The following is a 21,866-nucleotide window of genomic DNA, read 5'->3' as shown; positions in this document are numbered from 1 at the left end:
GAAAATCCGCTCTGCTGCATCCTCTTCATGGAGGTAGCCATGATACACCCAAGACCTTTCTACGATTCTTATGAGTCTACATATATTGACATTCATACAGTGTACCTGACCTTGAAGTGTTTCCTGTTGTGCTATTCACATTGATGTTAATTTTACCCCCTTCAAATCAATATCACAATTCAATTGCAGTGTGTTGGATGACATAAAACAAATCCTCTGCAATTTGGAAAGGTGTTATTATCTTGCTGTCTTCATAACACGATTAAGACGTTACTTTCTTTTTTCAAAGCAAACAATGCGTAAAGTCTTGTTGACCGTATAGTGTGTAATTTATGTTTATGTCAATGTTATCTTAATGCTGATTCATAGAATCAATACATGATAAGGAGGTAGACGGTACACTCCATGCATCTAAACTGTCTGCCTTGCAAAATGATGATGTGATCTTTGTGTACAGAATACTGGCATGGGAACAACATCATGCTTAACACATATTTTTTGCTTCCACCCGAAGCAGTTTTTTCTCTCAGTTTTTTTTATTTTTTATTATTTTTTTAATACAATATCTGAGTCATACATGATTAAAGATATTTTGAAACATAATCCACTATTAAAACATAATATTTTAATTTTTAATATGAACCATTAATTTTGTTGGAATGTAAGTGGCAGTTTTCTGCCATTTGTTTTAATTCAGTTTGTGAATATAATATTCATATTTTTGCGTTAGGATCTGGGTTGATTTGGAGAATAAGTTCACTTCATAAAATTGACGTGTTATCACCGGCCTGAGGCTTTTAGCACCAGGCCAGTATACTCACAACTGGACAAGTCCCCAACAGTTTTGTGGTTTTGAAAAGTTACACCTCAACGTGTATCATTTAAACACAAAATTATAATCAAATATTGACTCTGAGTCTGATAAATGTCTTTCAGTTCCGTTGAGTATTGAAGTATTACCCATACACAAATGATATAAACTTAAACATAACTGCACGTACAATTAAAAACAGTTTACAGTAGATTGTTTTTTTCCCTCAAGGGTGATTCTTGTCTTGTAAATATTTTCTGGCCCAGTCAATTTGTTTAGCCAGAATCCTCGCAGTCTTGTATATTTTCCCTCAAATTTGCGCCGTGGCTTTCTCAAGCTGCCATTGTACGATTAAACGAAGGTGATAATTCTACGACTGATGCGTAATTTCATATGTATAATGAAATAATATATTCTTATTCTTTCTCTCCATCAGCTCGCCCAATTGCTCAGAAGATCAAGTTGCTACGGTTACGCAGAGATGACTTTGAAACACTGAAGGTCATAGGTCGAGGTGCTTTTGGTGAGGTAGGTGAATTCATTAGTCGGTGAAATTAATGTCGGATATCTTCCAGTGCATTCCACATATTCATTTGATGTGTACCGAACTGAATTCACTTATAAAGGAATAGAAATGCCTCAATGCAGAGTATAGGAAGTTCCGATACAGTAGACTTGGGCAAGTCTATCAGTTGTCAATTATTTCTAGTAAACACTTTCTGCAATCTCGTCCAAAATGTTTGGGACACTTGACACACTCCCCCCTCCCCCAACAATGTTGGCTCAACTAAATTTTACTAAATATTTTAGTATTTAAGATGACCTTTGAACCTGCTGTTAACTGATTCTAAAAATGGCCTGGTTGTTATAAACGATACAGATAGATGAATGTGATGTTTGTTGTAAAACTTCGGCAACAATAGACCTTTCTATCTGGTCTTGCAAGTTTTTTTATCGTCAGATTTCCAGTCAGATTGCTGTAAAGGTGTGTAGAAAACAAAGTCACACACTGTAAAGACGCTGAATTCACAAGATCTACACAGTCAAACTTGCAATTATTTCATCACATGGACGATAAAAGAAATTTAAACCTCCTGCATGTAACATCCACATCAGTGATTGTTTTTGAACAATATAAAATTGATATTTCTAGTATTTTGTTTGGATTAACAATTTTGTGCAATGAGCCGATTAAAGTGGCGATTGTTTCCGTCATACAATGCCGATTTGCACACATGTTCATGCTTTTATGTTTTGTATATATTTTGTACAAAATGTTGCCAGGTTTAATGCATGTAATTGATCTGGCCATTTGTTAGATATTTAATGATTATCTTGGTTTTTAATGTACAACCAAAAACAATAAAGAAAGGGATGTGGTTGTTGTTAATAGACAAATTGTTTTGCCAGTTCATATTTCCTGTAGTGTTTCAAGCCTGAAATAATAAATAAGCTACCCAATAAATTGACTGAGCCTGGGTCATAATCCATTAACAAGACCTTTAATTTTATTATCTTCTTACATTGTATATCCCAACAAAATAAAGCTTATGAAAACTGATTATTAATAGATTTCATGGAAACAAAGAAGATTTCGGAAACCCTTTTTTTCTCTTTAGAAACCCTTTTTCTCTTTGCAAACCCCCTTTTTTAAATACAAAATATCACCAAAGAAAGTAAAGAGGAGACATTTCGGCGGGTTTCAAACAATTTAATTTCCATGTTGGAATTGAGGTAATAAAAAGAGGGCAAAGTGCATGAGCACTCTGCGCTTTGTGCTTGAATGTGCATTATGAACAGTTGCCATAGCAATCGTCCACTGACCCTTGAATGATGTCATGATTATGACAGCATGAAAGACAAGTACATGTGAAGTAGATGGGGCAGTAAACTAGGGTGTGTAAGACTTCTGATTAAGTCTGCTCTAAGATTCAAAAGGTCAGGGCCAACTTACACAAAGACACATCATTTTATTAAGTTAGAATTTGAATTTTGTGTTAGAATGACATATTGTTGTGACATGAAGGTAAAAATACAAGGTCTGAATAAAAATACACTAAAATAGTTATGTTTACATTTTAGATTGTAGTAGAATGAATAAGATGGTTCAAGGTTTTAGCAAAGATACTGACAAAATAGGGAGACAGCCAATATAGGGCTAGACTGTTCAGTTGATAGAGTGTCGGCCCTTTAATCTGGAGGTTGTTGGTTCAAAGCCCATGAAGTAAATCTTTCTTTGTTCAACCCCAAATCAAAATAATACAAAAACTGCTGAGAAACTTTAGTTTTCCTTTGGGTAAAACTAAATAATATGCAGAGGAACTTGACTATCTTAGAATAGAAAGTATGATACTTCTACTTCGTTTAATTATCTTGAGTTGTGAATTGATTTTTGATGATTTACAAACAACTCGCATACGTGTACATTTGAATAAGTTTTTTTCAACTAGCATCTTCTTTGTACCTTAATGTTACGATACATTTGAATAATGCATTCTGATTTGTGGAATTGTATTTTCAGGTTGCCGTGGTGAGATTAAAGAACACAGACAAAATCTTTGCCATGAAACTACTCAACAAATGGGAGATGCTGAAGAGGGCTGAGGTAAGTCTTAAGTCTCTTGCAAAGTAACTAAAGTTATTTTTGAAGTTATGGCTATGGCTTGGTTGTCATGGTAACAAGTGTTGAAGTATGGTCTTTAGCAACAGCTGCAGCCATCTGTTTGGCCTTATCATTTTGATCCCATGTGTAATCAATATAGATCAGCCATCTTGGGGTTTTTCCCATTCAGAATAGTGTAAACCCAACTCAGACTTTCAAGTAAAAATATGACACTCCTCATTAAAGTCAGACACTATTTGCTCTTAAAATAAATAAGAAGGAGAGCTTTCAGATAAAATGTTATTAGGGCCTATAAGGTAAGTATTTGTTTTATCATTTGATATGGAACGTTAACGGTTTCACATCACATTGGAATCATGGCTGATCATGGCTGATGTTTCAGTTGTCTTCACTTGGTGGCATTCAAATTTTTCATGAACCCTGTATTGAAAAGCTATTTTATAACTTAACCCAATGATCAGTTGGAATTACACATTGGAAAACCAAAATAATTGTCTTTATCCCTGATGCAATTATTCAATACTAATTTTGATTTGATGTTTGTTTGTATTGAATAGACGGCCTGCTTTATAGAAGAGAGAGATGTTCTTGTGAAGGGAGACGATAGATGGATAACTCATCTTCATTATTCGTTCCAAGATGATGACTACTTGGTAAGCCTGAAAAACAATCCTCTTTAAGCTAAAGTAATAGTCCTAGCCAATTTTCTACCTTTCCCTAAGGTAGTATTTAAAAGCAGACAGTTCTTTTCAGAACTGAGAAGTCTCCCTTAGTCTTCTCCGCGGTAGTAGAATATATAGCATGTCAGTTCTCTAAAGAACAAAATCTACCTGGCAAAGTACATATCTTAAATTGATACCCCATCAATGCCTCAAAACTCCATATACTTCGTAAGCCTTATCAAGACAAAGTACATCATTGTTAGTTACCAACAAAAACCTTGATTTGTTTCTATAAAGTCTAAGCTCAACTATAATACAAGTCATTCCTTTATCTATTCCTCAGGATAATTATTTCAAAGTTGAGAGAGTAGTAATAGACCCCTTACATATGATGTACACTCTCAAAAACCGCCGTCACTGAGGCAAAAGGAGACACAGGCCTGATACTTCACCTCCAATCCCATCCATGCCTCCTGGTTATTGCCTTTGTGCTTTGAAATGCTCCGGCAGAAATTTACAATTCCGTCATAGGGTTCCCTTTACCAGGGAGAATATGACTTGGTGCCCTTGCCCTTTCAAAAAGAAGCATACATGCCTGTGAATCTACTCTTCCAAAAACAAATGAAAAAGCACATCTAGATTTTTCCCTCTTCCCTTTGTTTCATTGATGTATATTATTGGGCATTGTCCTAAAAGAAGTCCAATACTGTATTAATGTAATTTGTCGATCCTGTTATGACATTGTATTACCCGGTTTGCCTCCTCAGTATTTCGTCATGGATTACTACAGTGGCGGTGACCTCTTGACTCTACTTAGTAAATTTGAGGACCGCCTCCCAGAGGACATGTCTCGCTTCTACATCGCTGAGATGGTCCTAGCCATTGACTCTATACATCAATTACACTATGTGCATCGAGACATCAAACCTGACAATGTCTTACTGGATCAACATGGTCACATACGCCTCGCTGACTTTGGATCATGTCTCAAGATGCAAGATGATGGCTCGGTAAGAGGATTGAGACTGATGTCTTATTGAAGAAGTCATAGAGTCTTAGATGTTTCCCTGGTGATCTGAAACAGATGCATCATGCAGCTATGTCAATTGCCGTTTAGGAGAGCAAGGTTCACCTACAATATGACGCATGTGTTGCTTAAGATGTCGGCAGAATGCATTTGATATACAAAGTACTTAGAAAAAAGGTCATGTACATGTAATGTCCTCAATTTCTTTGAGATGTTGACCAATCTCGTTATGAACTTCAAATTTACAAAGTCTGTTCCCTTGTGGCTTTTTTGAAATAAAATAGTTGCATCCCGCTTTAAAATGTGATCCCCATGTTGTACCGTAAACTTGGGTGTGATCTCTGGCTATACAACAGTTACAAGTGAAACAGCTTCTTACTAGCACCCTGGACAAGGATATTGAAAAAATGGGGAGACCACCAACATTGGGCTAAAAAGCTCTGGTAAAAGCCGGCACGTTAATTTGTTGGTTGCCGGTCCAAGTCCTGCCCTAGTTAAGTTTTTTGTTAACCCCAAACTATTGTAGGATTTGACCCAGTCAGTTTCCTTGTTTTATATTACATGATATTTATATATTTGTTGTGGTTAATATTTCAGGTGCAGTCAAATGTTGCCGTGGGAACGCCTGATTATATTTCACCTGAGATTCTCAGGGTAGGTAGTCTTCTACTAATTTTCTATTTTTTTCTTCTTCAAAGAATGGAACATTGTATTTCAGACAGGATTTTGAAATATGTTTATGCACAGTGTCCCTGAATGATTTCCTTAATAACTTACATTGCAATCTGCACAAGGTTCTTGCTGAGATTCATTGAAGCTGTAGTATACGCAACTTTGTTGAGCTCAGACAACCTTTATTAAGCAGGAACAAGTTCCAATATGGTTGTATCTACTTGTTAAGTAATATTTGCTGCTTATGCAGCTCTGTGAAATTGGATATAGGAAAATAATATTTAAACCCCATTTGTGATCTGGAATTAAACATCTGCTGTTCTGTATAGAAATTAGCCGAAGTAAATTTTATGAACATCTATTTATGATCTGTCTTTGCACAATGTGTTAAGAAGTAGGATTAATCTGTTCCTATATCCTGTTTTCATAACGGTGTTCTTACACAGTTTATTAAGTTAATAATTTCTTGATGGTTCTTCTGACTAGGCGATGGAGGATGGCAAAGGGAAGTATGGGCCAGAGTGTGACTGGTGGTCCCTCGGTGTTTGTATGTATGAGATGTTATTTGGTGAGACACCATTCTACGCAGAATCACTTGTGGAGACCTACGGCAAGATTATGAACCATAAAGTAAGTCCCTTCTTAAGATTCTAAACCAACCAATTTATTTATTACTTTAAATGTGGGCTGCTGCTTCCCAGGTTGTATCATAAACTTGGGTGTGATCCCTGGCTATACTGGCAGTCAACGGTTGAATGGCTTCTGACTGGCACATCCCAAACAAAGATAGTGACAAAATAGGGAGACCACCACATAGGGCTAGATAGCTCAGTTGGTGAACTGCTAGCCAACAAATCTGGAGGACGTTGGTTCAAATCCCGCTCTAGGAAATTTGTCTTTGTTCAACCCCAAATTAGAATTTGTAAAAAAATTGGCAAGGTGTTCAATTTGTTTCTTAAATAAAGATTTTAATAAATTATTGTTAAGAATTTAAACATTTCTCTTCGAAAAAGAGGTAACTAAATATGTCTACAGTAAATGACAAGCTTCCGTCTTCCCAAACACATACGCAAATGTTGAAATGTGGCTTGAGTTTGGATGAGTCTAGTGACATTTATGCTTGAAGTTAATATCATCATTCTGAGTCATCTCATAACCAGGTTGGTAATCTTGAAGACATTTCATGAAATAGGCTAGATGTTTGGTTAAGTCATCTTTATCTAGTCAATTAGGTGTCTTGTAAATACCAGATTGATAGTGCCATAAAATGATGATAATGTAAGAGATTTAGGAATTGTCAGACTTTTGTGTATTGCACTTCATAACAGTGTCAGTTGTTACTTTTGTTATGAAGTACAATAAACACAAATCAGACAATTCCTATTTCATGAATAGTACTACAGGCCTGGGCCCAATTTCACAAAGCAGGTAAAGCACAAAAACTTGCTAAACACAGAATAGTATTGCTTAGCAGAATCAGGTTACCAGCTCAAATTACATTGAGTTTGCATTTTTGTGGCTGGTGCCGGACTCAATTTTTGCTTAGCAAAGAAATTCATGAAGCAGTATTTTCTGCTTTTAAAACAGCTTTATGAAATTGGGCTCTAATACTTCATGGAAGCAACAACAGCAATTGCCTCCATGCCCCTTGCTTGGTCAATACATTGGTGCCCCTTGAAATGTTCCAGTTCTAATGTATTTTCCACTTTGAAGTGTACTCTTACCAGAGGCCCTTTTAGCAGATTGTTCCAAACTGCCCAAAACAGCTTAACAGATTGTACCATCCTATCTAAATTTACATTTTCGAAAACAACACCAAATATCTGTTGTTGTTTTTATTATAGTTTTTTGTTTGTTGTGCAAGTTTGCCGCAAACAAGGCTAAAAGCCACTCTAAGTAAGGAGCTACAAGAAGGAAATGATTAAACATTATTTTTCAGACATTTTTACTGAAGAAGTTGAGTAAAAAATTCAACAAAACTAGCTATGTCGGGGTAGCAATTTTGTTGAGAATTGCAAAGAAACAAAAGATCTATGAAAGGTTTAATGGAATGTGAGCATCAAAGCCTATCCTATTGTGGTTTCACAAAAGCTGTTGTTGTTGTGATTTGAAGTTAGGGAAGGCTCTTTAATTATTTGCAGAAAACAAAATCAAAATCGAAAGTGATACATTTAAAAGGGCTGATGACCCTTTTTCTAAGCCCTACATGTAATAATTTATTCTTTAACCTCTATTTTGAAAACTGCAATTCCAGTTTCATGCACTGTAGAATAACAGTAAATGTAGCACATTTTACTCAAAAATTGACATTCCGAAGGGGATTTGTTTATAAGCTGTTGCCATGCCGATGGGGAGTTGATTTAAAATCAGAGCCAAGCCTCCAAATCTATCTCTTGTTCAACATTTCCAGTTTCTTTGTTTGTATTTCTTGTCCACATGACTGGCTAAACGCAAGCAAATCTTGTGAAATATAATCCACATTACCATCCATAGAAATTGACTCATATTTGAGCTCTTTGCACAAGGCAATGGTTTTGGGTTACAGAGTGTGTGTAAACAGAGCTTTAGTTTGTTTAGCATTGGTGTTTATGGGGGATGGTAACATATTGGGGGTTTTGTTATTCTAATTGTAAAAGGTCTTGGCTTTGCCTGCGTGAGGCCTCGTACACAGTATTCCCATCACATGTATCAAAGGTAATGTTAGCGTTCTGAAAAACAGAATTGCAATGTTTGCGGTTTTTTGTTGATGTATTTAAAAAGGAGGTGGGTTCAACTGGAATTTCACTATTGAGAGGGCAAGGCCATTTTCTTTTTGGAAAGGACACTTTCATTGGAAATGTTTAATGTCTTTTGGAAACTTTTATGTTGGGCACCAAGGCCAAGACAAGGGGCATACTGTACCATGACCTCTGTCTCAGCAAGTCCCACTCCAGTTAGTTTGTCTTTTTTTCAAACCCTTTTTTTTCAAAAGGAGATTGTTTTAATTGTTAAATTTGAGTTTGAAACAAGATTTTGGAACTTGAGGGTAGAGGTAAATTTCTGCGGGTCAGTAATAAAGGGGAATAACATTTTGAATTGAGAGTGAAGCACTAGAGGTTCAAAGTGAAGAGTAGTTGTAACCAGTTTGCCAAATTTCTCAGCACTCCTCTGTACAAAAACCCCCAAAACATTACAGAATTGATTAAATAGCTGTCTATATAATTCATGATAATTGTAGACATTTTAAAAAATCATGTTTGTGTTCGTACAAAGCTTAATGTCCATCTCTAACATGAATTTCCACAGCAGCGTTAACTCGCATGTTTTTAACCGTAGATCAAGGAACAACCCTCCTTTCAGAAACACATCAAGGTTTTCTTAAGGATAAACCTCCATGTGTGTATTCTACACAATCAGTCATTAGTCACCCTTACATTGGCCCATTTGTTTGCTGGTCTTTAAAAAAAGTGGATATAAATAAGCAATTGGAATAGATACCCAGGTTGTATTTGAATGCATGGGTGGGCCAGTCAAGTAATACGATGCTTGAACTAATGCGATTTCACACAGGAATTATGTTACAGGAAGCTTTGTCCAGTTTTTGTTAATACTGAGTGTGTTTGGGACTCTCATTTGTATTCTGTTTTATTTAAATGAGATGAAATAGGAGAATGATTCTATGGGGTGTAAATTCATTACCTGAGTATTTGCTGAAAAGTTAGACTCAAAGTTGAGGTCAAATTGAAGATATTGATTGATTTTTTGAAAGGTAGATGTAGCTACCATTATGTAGCAGTGTCATTAAGCCAGTTTACTCTTTGATTATGCACAGCAAACATCATGTGTCTTGTTAAAATCCACTGTCGGAAAGCATTTTATGTTGGCATAAAGGACTTTTAGTGAACTGGCTCTCACCTGCTTCATGTATCCCATCACTTACCAAAAATGCTTGAGATACATTGTACATACAGCTAAGAGATGCATACTGAACATTGAGACAAAAATACAAGATGGCTGCGGTACCTGTACAGGATATGTCTATCTCTAGATAACTTTTCACCATGTACAAACAAAATTTGCTTTAAAATTTTATTTCAATAACAAAAATATTTATAAGTCACTTATGCTGAACTTTGTATTGAGTTTATAGGTTAATGGTCTATTGATTTACAATGTTTAATGTAGTATCTAGAATTGAACAAATTTGTTTGTTTCTGCACAATGCATGGTTTACATACATGTACATGTGCATGATATACGTATGTAAACTGATACTAACATAAGAAATGGATTTATTTGTTGCTTACAAAATCAACAAAGAAATGATTGAGGAAGTGGATTTTCAGATGATTCTGTTTGATTTATGGTACACAAAGTGCTATATTGTGGAATGGCAATTGCAAACAATGAAATCACTGCTGTATTGTTGTAGTCAGGAAATACCATATTGAATGTGTACCTGAAGCTATTAGGGACAGTTAGGGTTGAGTGAATGTTAACAATCTTGTGGAGTCACTATTCTTTGGATTGGTTCTACACAACACTGGTAGTCTCAGACCCAAAATGGATTGTGAAGAAAAAGGATCAGGGCAAAAAAAATGACAATATTGTACAAGTCTAAAAGTTGAAAGCTGTTTAATGCACGTAATCCATCAGTGCATAGTTGATGCTATGTTGTCAAATTTCTTTTGTTAAAAAGGGAAAGGTTTAGACTCTAATCCCCTTGAGTGATTTACTGGAATCCTGCATGTTAACAAAAACCAACACTTGGGCTCTCCCCATTTTAAAATTCATAAAATTATTTATATTTATAAAAAATGTATAAAAATTACTAACCAAACATGGCGCTCACAAGCGGGACATCCTACAGTTATTCCAATCTTCTCTATGCCCTACCCAGGAAGGCAGCTCTGCTGGTATCTCTGCCTCGAATTACACCTGAGGACACTGAAATAGCTTGTCCTCTTTCTGCCCCTCAGTTATACCTCTTTTGTTTTCTACAACCAAAAGTATTCCAGCGTGTCATTGCCTAGCTGTTAAGAGCACTGGACTCAAGCTCTGGTGTTTCTGATCTGCAGAGTGTGGGCTCGAGTCCAAGTCGTGACACCTGGGTCCTAAAGCAAGACACTTAAACATGATTGCTTCGTCCTTCGGATGGGGCGTAAAGTCATTGGTCGCATGTGTTGTGTAATGCATGTGAAAGAACCCAATGCACGTATTGAAATGAGAAGGGGTTTGCCTTGGTGTTCCTGGTTTGATTGGCTGCATATTGTGCCACAGCACCTTGTACACCATAATTATTGGTGCTATGTAGAAAGAGATCTCATAGTTCAAACATAGTCCCACATACCTTGCAGGAAATTATAGGATGTTGAAGCGCCGATAGGGTTACTGAGTGATGGATATGAGCGCTATATAAGAAGCCATTATTCTTATAATTATTCCAATAGTTTGACCACTCTTCCTGTATCTCACTTTTTAGGACCAGTTTGCCTTCCCGCCTGACATTGATGACGTGTCTGAAGAAGCCATGGATCTAATCAGGAAGCTGATATGTCACGCTGAACAACGTCTTGGAATTAATGGACTGGAAGACTTCAAGAATCACCCTTTCTTTGCTGGCATTGATTGGGAAAACATCAGAGAAAGTAAGTCGATACTCGGTTAAAATAGTCTGGTAAAGACTTTGAGTTATGAACCTGAAGAAACTTGAAGATTGGGCGTGAAAAAAAGAGAGATTATGATTATTATTTGGTTTTACCAATACACAGAATGTACAGTGCTTTACACACAGTGGTGTATGGGTAAAACCGAATAATATTCTTTATCCCTATTAAATTGTTGCGGTACATGCTCTTAAAGTATAGGATTCGAACAGCCTCTAGCTACTGGGCAATCTCAGTGGTTCAGTTGGTAAGACACTACTCTAGAGTGGTAAAGGTTAAGGGTTCGAATTCCACCCGAGCAATATGCACAGTGCTTTACACATCGGTGTATGGGTAAAAACAAATAATATTCTTTATCCCTGATGCAGATTTAACATCTATTATAGAGATTCTCGTTAATTCTTGTTGATGTTGTCTTCTCCCTGCAGTGTCACCGCCGTACAAACCAGACGTAAAGAGTCCGACTGATACATCTAACTTTGATGTAGATGAGACGGATCTGAAGCAATCAGAGACAGTACCACCAAACACACACGCAGCCTTCACTGGCAACCATCTTCCATTTGTAGGATTTTCATTTACAAGGGATAGGTGAGACACACAATCACACTGACTTCTAGAATCATTCAGTCTATTATGGCGTGTCATGGCCTAGCGGGAAAGAGCAACGGATTCAAACTCTGGTGTTTCTGATCAGCAGAGTGTTGGTTCGGGTCCCAGTCGTGAACCTTGTGTCCTTTAAGTCAGACACTTAATCATTGCTTCATCCTTCTGATGGGGCGTAAAGCTGTTGGTCCAGTGTGTTGTGTAACGCACGTAAAAGAATGTAGTGCTTTTTTCAAAAAGAGAAGGGGTTCGCCCCGGTGTTCCCGGTTTGATTGGCAGCATATTGCGCCACAGCACCTCATAAACCATTACATGGTGCTATGTTAAAGGTGTAGGTCTCATAATTCAAACATAGTCCAACTTACCTTGCAGGAAAATGTATGTTAAAGCGCCCTGAGCGGCACTGAGTGATGGATATGTGCGCTAGAATTATAACAAGCCATTATTTTTATTATTAATGGATGCAGTTGGTCCTCGCAATTATAACCTGTTATGTAACAAAGATGTCTGATTGAGATGTGACATATTTACAAGTGTTTTCTTTTCTCTTGTTGTTAATAGTTGCTTATCTGACTTGGGGTCACTGCTAGAATCCAAAGATGTAATGATAACTGACTCTACAGACAGCATCACTGTGGAAGCTTATGAGAGAAGAATCAAAAGACTAGAAGCAGAGAAGAGTAGTCTCAGCAGTAAATTATCAGGTGGGTCCAGGAGAATCCCTGTCATTCCATCATCTAAATCATTAATGGGCAGGTTCGATAAGCTTCTTTGGGTCCACCCAGATCTCTCAATCAATCAATCAATTAGCCGCAGAGACATGAAGGGTCTGTTGCGCCGATCTCTCGTGTCCACGACCTACAGCCTAACACCACCTGTGGACGATTTGACTAGGCCGACCCAGTTGTGGAGACCTGTATGATCTTGGGCGGCCTCTAGGTCTCTTCCAGCCAGGAGCTGGCGCTAGGCTCCTCCTGTAGTTGATGGCGATGCTGAGAGCATTTTTAGCTGAGTCTTCCCCTGTTGCATTCAAATAGCTTTGACGTCAGTCACAGGGCTCACCCGGGTCAGCCCCAAATAATCCGATTGTGGAATGGGTCACTTGAGGCTGACCAAGGTACAAGACGTCACAACAGCAAACTTTCTCAGTGGCCACTGTTTTGTTTGTAATTCACACTTTCAGCAAGTTTGACACATACTTTCATCCTTAAAACTTTGTGAGCATTAAGTATTTTTGTATTCGAAGATGAGTACTTTTTTATCAATGTGGGCGTGTTAAATAATTGTTTGTTGCAGTTTTACTTTGTGAATAATTATTTTGCAATCTTTTTGTAAAACTAATGCACACCATAAAAGTAGTTCCAGTCGGCTGTCCCAAGATGGTGTGAATATTGGGGAAGTTGTTGTTCGGCAATTGGCTTAGTATAAGAAAGTAACTTTCTCTTCTTGTATCTCATATTGATTTGTAGATGCAACACGACAACTTCAAGACAGCAATCGTTCAGCGCCAAGCTCAGGAAACAATGAAGTCAAACATCTTAAAGATGAGATCGATTCATTGAATAATAAATTGAAAGGTGTGAATAATTCAAGGACTATTAAGATGATAATTTCCGACTTGTATCTGAATTCATATTTTTATGTCTACCTGGTAAAAACAGAAGTGTATCTTACTTCTGAATATCAAGAAATTTGCTCTTTGGTCTTCTTCTCTAGCACTCTTACTCCTGATTTTTTCACCAAGTTATTTTTTTTTTGGTCAGCGTATTTCTCAGTGTTTACATTAGCCACGAACAAGAAAGATTCAAGAAAAGGAATAATAGAAAACAAATTTGGAAAGCCCACAATGCTATTCCAAAGCTGTGGATGTTTAGTGTTAAGATCATCAATACATTAGTTGTTATAACCTCTAAAGCATTTATTCTGTAGCCTTGATTAATTAGTTTTACTTTCTGCCTTTGAAGTTGATTATTTGCAAGGTCTTGTTGTCATAAATCAGGAAGTACATGTAGCTGCAAGTTCGGGTAAATTTCACAAATGACACAACTGATGGAAAAACAAACTACATGATCATTGTCAATGTCATTCACTTAGAATGTTACTCCGCAATGATATTTGTTGGACCAAGTGAGCAGGAAGTCATACACCAGTTGGTCATCGTCTTTTTTTTTTTTTTTTTTTTGATACAGAGGCCCAACTTACCAACAACCGCTTGGAGAAAGATGTTCAAGATGCTTTGGCAATGAGGAAAGATGATGAAGAAAAGAACTCTAAAATTAGGCAACTAGAAAAACAATACAGGTAAATCTTGACATTATTAGTAAGGCTTTAAATTTATCATACATTCATTCAAAGAAAAACACACACAAAATACAGTTCCAGAAGAATGGCATGTCTTAGCCGAGTGTACAAGCACACGTGACAAGCACACGTGACAAGGCTCAAGCTCTGGTGTTTCTGATCAGCAGAGTGTGGATTTGAGTCCTGGTCTTGACACCTCTAACTTTGCATTGTTGCAGCGCCTTGACTACCTTTTTATTAGATTTGTATGCTATGTAATACTTGTATACGGTGGTTTGTTAGTAACTTTTGAAATGTTTTGAAACAGGTCTTCAAAACAAGAGAAGGAAGAGTTGCAACGAGAAGCCATGACGTTACAAGAGACTAATAAACAACTGAATAAAGAAACGAAAGAGGCTGTGTCACAACGTAAACTAGCCATGCAAGAATTCGCTGAGATCAATGAAATGTAAGTAACATCACTCATTGTTTATTGACTTCTTGCACGGTGACGTCTGCAGCTACTGTCTGTCTATGGGCTGCTAATTTGGAGTTAGCTATGCAGGCATGATATTCCGATTTTTTAATTCTTGGGAATTTTTTTTTAAAACGTTGAGACTAAATAGTTTGAAATGTCGATTAAAGTCCTTGCACTCGATAAGATATTCCTGTTTTTTTTCCCAAGGATGAAATATTTTGACCTTTTTTGTTTGTTTTGTGGCTGTAATCGGTGTGTATTTGTGATAATGTTTACGATTGCTAGTTTGTATTTTTATCAGAGTAATGTTATTCTGTTATCTGGCTGGTCCAGATATTTGGCTTCTGATTTTGATTGTCTTTGTAATACATAGCGTTTTATTCTGTAAGCATGTCAGTTGCAGTGCTTCCTTGTGGTACTACAAACCATGTTTTGTCTTATTAAACCAATAAGTAAAGAATGACTGGACATTATCACATCTTTAAAAAATGTATGGAATCGTTTGTGTAATATTCTAGCTACTGCTTCAAGATTTGTCATTCCAGTTGGGATCATCTGTTCTTATAGAATCACAGCGTTATCTAAGAATTGTATTTATAGGGTCAGGTCATCTCATATCAACTGCAGAAAGATATTAAATTGATAATATTATTGGACTATTTGTGATTGGTATCCCCTTTAGAATGTCGGAGTTGAAGTCTCAGAAGACGAAGCTTACCCGGGACATGAGAGACAAAGAAGCCGAGTGTGACGCCATGAATCAAAAAGTGGAAATGCAGAGGTTGGATCTCCGCAAGAATGATAAACGCTGTCAGGAGGTGAGAGCCTGGGGGTCAGAGTAGGGGTGTCAACTTAAACGGGGGGAAAACCCACAAATGGACAACCTCATTAAATAGTTGATCTTAATCATGCAGCCATCTTGTTTCAATCAGGCGCGCCAGAGGTGTGCTGAACCAAATTCGATTTGGAGTCAATCTAGGTCTACCCAAATAAATGTTGGTTGATAGGCGAACTAAACATAACATTTACATTGGCTCGGTTCATGACAAGGATGTCTGAAACTAAGGTGCTCCAGAGTCAGTCCAAACGACTGCAACAGTCTTTCAACTTCAAGCACGTCCAGTAAAACTTTTCATGTACTTAATTCAGAATCTGGTTCGGCTCGACTCTGGAGTTCCGGTCTGAAATGGGTGTAAGACTATTCAGTGGTCTGGCCATAGCCACAGCTGAAGCTATTTATTTCGACTTGGCTTTACATTCAAAGAAATGGAATGAACTAAGGACAGTTGGGCAACCAGATGGAAACAATGATTCTCATTATTACTTGCTATTATGGCCTTGCCCTCTCAAAGGTGAAATTCCAGACCGGGTAATTTTATTTATGTTTACAACTCTTTGTATTGATGGGATGTTGACTGATGTTTCTTCATTGTAGCTTGAGACACTACTTGAAGAGAGAGAAGCGGAGTTGAATCGAGAGAAGAAATTACGTCTTCAGAGTGATCACTTTGCTAAGCAGCTGGAGGAGGAGGTAGAAATGGTTAAGGTGGGTTTAGAATTCAAATTAGAAGTCTATCTGCCAAATTGCTGAGCAAAAAATAGTTAATTGTCTAACGTTTCGGCCCTAGCAGAGGTTAACTCTTGTTTAGCCTTTGAGAAAGACTCTGCTTGGGTGGAAACGTCAAGCAATTAATTCTTTTTGCATTTATACCCTTTTTGGTTGGTGGGCAGTTTGCAACAGCTAATTCTATTTTCTGAAATCGTTAAGCAGTATTTGCCAACTCTCCTTCTGCAACTCTCCTTGATTCTGCAGAAAGTTCCCTGGGAATAAACCAATCTATCCATGTTCTGATGAACACAATTTGTTAATCTCCCTGATTATGGAAACCTTTTCCCAATTATGTTGAATGAAATTCTACAATTCTGCCTTATTGTTGTAAAATCTCCCTGATTGTAAGATGCAATTATTGCAGCTGTGAATTCTATTGAAAAAATGCACTTGGACAAATCTGAAATTTTTTTACTTTAAATATCATAAAAAGTCTATTAAGTCTTCACCCTGTGTACATGTCGGTCAGCCCTTGTACTTGATAAAATATTCCTTCTTTTTTTCAAATGACCTAGTATGATGCCTGCATGTATTAAGCCAATTACCAATATTTCTTTGTTGTTGTGTAGAAGCGTGGTCGTGTACATCTGCAGTCAGCCGGTGCTCATGACATGAAGCAGCAAGAGTTGACTAAACTCAGAGCTGAGTTAGAGAGGCAGAAAGTCATGTATGAAGAAGGATTAAGCAAAGAGAAATCTAGACATACCATAGAGGTTAAGGTAGGTTTGAATGCAGGGTTGTGGGTTTCAATCCCACCTGAGTAGTGCATTAAAAACTGAAATCATTTTTTACAATCACTCACATGGTGTTTATCAAGATGCCGCATTAGTGCAAAAACAGCGAATCACGTCGCTGTTTGTGTACATCCGGGTTATGTTAAACGAGATACAACATTTTGGATACAATCAAACTCTCTCAAAGTAAATGTTCTTAGGATACACCAGGTTAATAACTCAAATCATTTCACAATCACTCACATGGTGTTTATCAAGTGGTCGTGTCAGTTTAAAAAAATTTGAATCTCATCACATATTTGTTGTTTGTGCACATCCAAGTTATTTTAAATGAATTAAATTCAATAATAATTAACCAGGGTTTTTGTAATTTTAACAATAATGAACCCTTCTTGTATTGTATGGGGCATATCACATTCACAGAGAAGTCACAAAGCGCTCTAAGATGAATATGGAGAAGTTATAGTAAGAAAATATAGACAATTAAGTAAATAAAGGAAAATTCATTCTCCTTAAGACGAGTAAACTGTTCGAAACGTCGTGACCAAACCGGCTCTTTTCAGAGCCAACACTCCCACAACAGAGATTTAATCATGATTGTACCAGCAAGTTTATTATTTATTTCTAGTTTCCTCTTATTAAGGAAAATTAAGTTGACACAGGTAAGAAGTATACAATTAATTGCCCATCGATAATTTGTAAGACCCAAATGTTACTCTTCATTTGAATTTTTACACAGAGTCTAAAAGAAACGATATCAGAGCATGAACGCCAGATCCTCAAAGTGAAACAAGAAGTTAGTCAATATAAGGACAAGCTTGGGAAAGTAACGGATAGTTCGCTAACGCAACAAGATGATTTAGACACGATGAGGAGGAAACTTGATCGGGAAAAGGCCGTGCTGGATGAAGAGAATAGGAAACTAGGAATGGAGCTGGATAAGGTATGTCTCAAAGTATTACTTGAAGTCAAATCTACTTTTCAAACAATTTTTCTCCTAAACCAAGTATTGTAATAGTGTAATTTTTTCTTCTTTTCAATATTTTTCTATTTTCCTGTAATTCGACCTTTGGTCGCCATGGGAATTTTTTTTTTTTTTAAGAAAAAACCCCCATTAATGAATGAATAAATGAATGAAATCAGGGGCCAAGTTAATCAATCTGCTTACCGCCGAATTGTGCGCTTACGATCACCATACTACGCTTACCTGCAAGAGTTGAGTTTCTGCCCTAGGTGTGTTAGTGTAGAATTTCTAGAAATGTGGAGTACGCACCTGCACAAGCCAAAATTCCCCGCTAACCCGTGAAATGTGCTTGATGTAAGCATGGAATTTTCCTGCTTCCACAGGCGCTTAGTCTTTGCTTACGGTAAGCAGAGCCATGAAATTGGGCCCTATATTTTAGAAAGGAAACCCAGGGATTGAAATTTATAGTTGACTGCAGGCCTGAGGGCAGTGATTTCAGTGTCGGGCCAGTAAACCTGCCGCTTGACAAGTCATGTGGTTTTGTGGTTTTCAAATGAATAATAATAGGCTACCTCATTGTGTAACTTCTTTTGAAATATTGTTGGTTATGAATCTGTTAAATATTTTCAATACTGGAATATTTAAGTACACTTACTCTATGACAAAAGAGATGGATTTTCTCTTTGTGCAAGTCATATTGATTCAGGTCTTGTAAAATAAATTTCTGGTCTGATAGCCGGGTATTTTGAACAAAAATGACGTCATTGTCAAAAAGTGACATCATCAGTACAGAGTGCTATTGTGAATAATGTGTATACGTTATGAAATGTTGCATGTTTCTTTGTTTTTAGGCAATTTCTGAATATGAGAAGAAGTGTCGTGAAGTGAAGACTCTTGAAGAGCAATTCAAGGAGATGTCTGATAAGGATAATGTAGCTCACTGGGAGGCACAGATTGGAGAAATCATTCAATGGTAAGTACAAATATTCACCTTAGTCATTCAGAAATATCTTAAAGGCACTGGACACCTTTGGTAAGTAGTTGTCAAAGTCCAGCAATCTCACTTGGTGTATTCCAATATAAGTAAAAAATAACAAACCTGTGAACACTCAGGCTCAATTGGTCATCGAACTTGCAAGAAAATAATGAAAGAAACTACACACTTGTTGCACAAGTTTGTGTGCTTTCAGATGCCTAATAAAAGGCCTCTGGCCTAAAGGATTTTTAGTATATGAATGAGAAATCACCTCTTCCTTAAAAACTACGATACTTCAGAGGGAGCCGTTGCTGGCAATATTCAAAAACATCCTGTGGTATTTGTTCACAGGACTCACGAAACTACAGAGTATACAGTGCTAACACACATCGGTGTATGGGTAAAAAACCAAAAATTAATAATCTTTATCCCCGATGCAAATTTAACATCTATTAATATAACATTTATTTCATTTGATAGAAAATGTCTTTCTGTATCAGGTTTTCTAGGTTTCCCTATGTGTAAGACTTGCACAGTCTATTGTGACAACGACTTAAATTATTGAGTTCCTTGATGTCAAGACGTCTTCTCTAGGGATGTGAAAGAGGGGTGGAGGAGGGGGGGGGGGCACTTCCTTGCCTCTATATCAGAACCTTGAAGAGACTAAACCTTCCTGTTCTAACTGCATCTTCCTGTTATTTAATTAATCTTAGAATGGAGGAAATCTTTCCTCACTCTAAACTTATAAGCTAGTTTTACACACTCCTTGAAGGGAAGGTATACATTTAGAAGTCACAATCAACAGAGACTGTACATTTATTTGTCTGGCTCAAAGCCAGTTCTCCCAGAGTTGTCAAACAAAATGAAGTTGTCAGATTTTCTTAAGAATAGACAGTCTGACGTTATTAAAGTGTGTGAAGCCCTCATGGCCATGACTTGTTTCTATAAATAAAGAGTGAGGAAGAGTAAAGATGGGATTGCTAATGAGTCACTCGTACAGAAATAATTGAGGATTAGTGCTAATTAGAAACAGGAACATCTTCATTACTTAGTTACAAGTAGGGCCTAATGAACACCATGTGGATCATGGTGTCTTGTGAAACTTGTGAAATTTCTCCATTTTTTACCTGAAATCTGTTTTTGATTTATTTTTTGTTGTTTTGTATGTATTATATTTTATAGCTTAGATCAATTTCATAAGAAAGTGAAGATAAAATCATATGGAACAACCCAGATTGCAGAGTAGGAGATTCAAAACCCAAAGATAAATCTATATATGAGCAGGCTGCGTACCCGCAAGATTTCGTGTTTGCCAGCTTTCATGCTTTGCGCTCATGGTTCAGGTTTTTTTTTCAACAGCCTATCACATTCCTGGTTATACCATTGTGAATTTGATTGGTCGAGAACCAATCACATATTACAAAGACACATGTATATATGGATGTGGGAACTAGAGGGGTTTTCCCCCTTGGGCCCATTACCTTGATTGGCCCACCTTTGCTTGTTGTCCACATCTTGTGTACAATATTAGTAATGTCCTGGGTATGAGGTTTTAAATTCGCTGGTACTAGCTAAACTAATTTATGCTCCTGTGTGATGTAACGTTGGAACCAGTGAGTCAATATTTCTGCCAGTTAAAAATCTGCATGTTGATTGTTTAAAGATTGTTGCACAAAAAGCCCTACGCTGTAGGTAAGCAAGTTAGACATGTTGTTCATACATGTATGTGACAGTAGCACTACGGGTGCTTAGTGGTGACAATTGGACAGTTTTCTAAATTAATACAAAAATGGCATTAAAACTTACAAGTGAAGACAACTGAAACATCAGCCTTGATATCAATGTAATGTGATACCTTAAAACATGTTGTGACATACATTGTGTAGTCAATTATTTTTAGTTGTTATATTAAACCCAGTTTAAAGATTTAGGACAGTGTCTTTATTTTTACGTAAAGCGTCATATTTATAGTATATATTAATACGCAGTGGACGAGTCAAACCACACCTTGACTTTGATTTGTCATATTCTTGCCTGCTTAACTTGAATATTAATCGTGAGTGGTTCTTAAAGGGTCTTAAGTCTATCTGAATGACTGAACCGTGCAAAGGGCACTCAGTGTCTTGCTATCGTTACTCATTGTGACCTGTATAAACCATGGGCAAACACAGAGGGGACAGTTTTTGTAAGGAGCGTAACAATCTTGACAAGACTGACATGGAGAATCAACTGAGGAATACTATTTCATTCTGGGAGACTTATAGCTCACCGAGGAATTCGTAAGAGCAGCTGGTTCTTTTAGAATTGCACCAGGAAACCATTAAAATGTGTTATAGATTAAGTAGGATTTGAAACTTTGCATGGTGGAAGTATAACTAAGAGAAGTTTGTGGCAACACCGTCTGAAAAGTTTTTTTTTTAGTATTGTTGGTTTTGAAAATAACAGGTTGTTGACTTTAACTCAACTATTTGTTCTTTTCAGAACCAACACTACTCCAAAAAGATTTTTCTAGCGACACCAACTCATGAACAAACTTTCAACGAGTGCATTTTTTGCTGATTTTTTGTTCCCAGTCGTTATTTCCGTGTTATTATTCTTAGTACTATTGACCTTTGTCCAGTTTGTACTGACCATGATGTTTTGTGTTTTGTAGGGTGAGTGATGAGAAGGATGCAAGAGGATACCTCCAGGCTTTGGCCATCAAGATGACCGATGAATTAGAAGGGGTCAAGAAATCAGGAATTGTTGGTGCAGCGAGGGTAAGCTTATTCCTCTTCCT

At 37.0% G+C, this 21,866-nt stretch overlaps 1 protein-coding gene across 1 annotated transcript in view; it reads left to right on the top strand.

The window, feature by feature from the left end:
* The window catches only part of LOC139941426 (serine/threonine-protein kinase MRCK alpha-like), a 60,283-nt gene that overhangs the window by 18,841 nt on the left and 19,576 nt on the right, over positions 1-21,866 (top strand). The window contains exons 3-20 of the mRNA XM_071937914.1: positions 1,248-1,339; positions 3,333-3,416; positions 3,992-4,087; positions 4,864-5,106; positions 5,721-5,777; positions 6,282-6,425; positions 11,257-11,422; positions 11,869-12,031; positions 12,608-12,750; positions 13,516-13,623; positions 14,236-14,347; positions 14,655-14,795; positions 15,487-15,622; positions 16,240-16,350; positions 16,983-17,132; positions 17,887-18,090; positions 18,963-19,084; positions 21,741-21,846. Coding sequence (XP_071794015.1) covers positions 1,248-1,339; positions 3,333-3,416; positions 3,992-4,087; positions 4,864-5,106; positions 5,721-5,777; positions 6,282-6,425; positions 11,257-11,422; positions 11,869-12,031; positions 12,608-12,750; positions 13,516-13,623; positions 14,236-14,347; positions 14,655-14,795; positions 15,487-15,622; positions 16,240-16,350; positions 16,983-17,132; positions 17,887-18,090; positions 18,963-19,084; positions 21,741-21,846 — 2,378 coding nt within the window. The remainder of the gene's footprint in view (positions 1-1,247; positions 1,340-3,332; positions 3,417-3,991; positions 4,088-4,863; positions 5,107-5,720; positions 5,778-6,281; positions 6,426-11,256; positions 11,423-11,868; positions 12,032-12,607; positions 12,751-13,515; positions 13,624-14,235; positions 14,348-14,654; positions 14,796-15,486; positions 15,623-16,239; positions 16,351-16,982; positions 17,133-17,886; positions 18,091-18,962; positions 19,085-21,740; positions 21,847-21,866) is intronic.

This window comes from Asterias amurensis, chromosome 1, assembly GCF_032118995.1.
Source record: "Asterias amurensis chromosome 1, ASM3211899v1".
NCBI classification, from domain to species: domain Eukaryota; kingdom Metazoa; phylum Echinodermata; class Asteroidea; order Forcipulatida; family Asteriidae; genus Asterias; species Asterias amurensis.
Note: the sequence above shows the minus strand (reverse complement) of the source record. Positions and strands in the feature narration are given on the sequence as shown.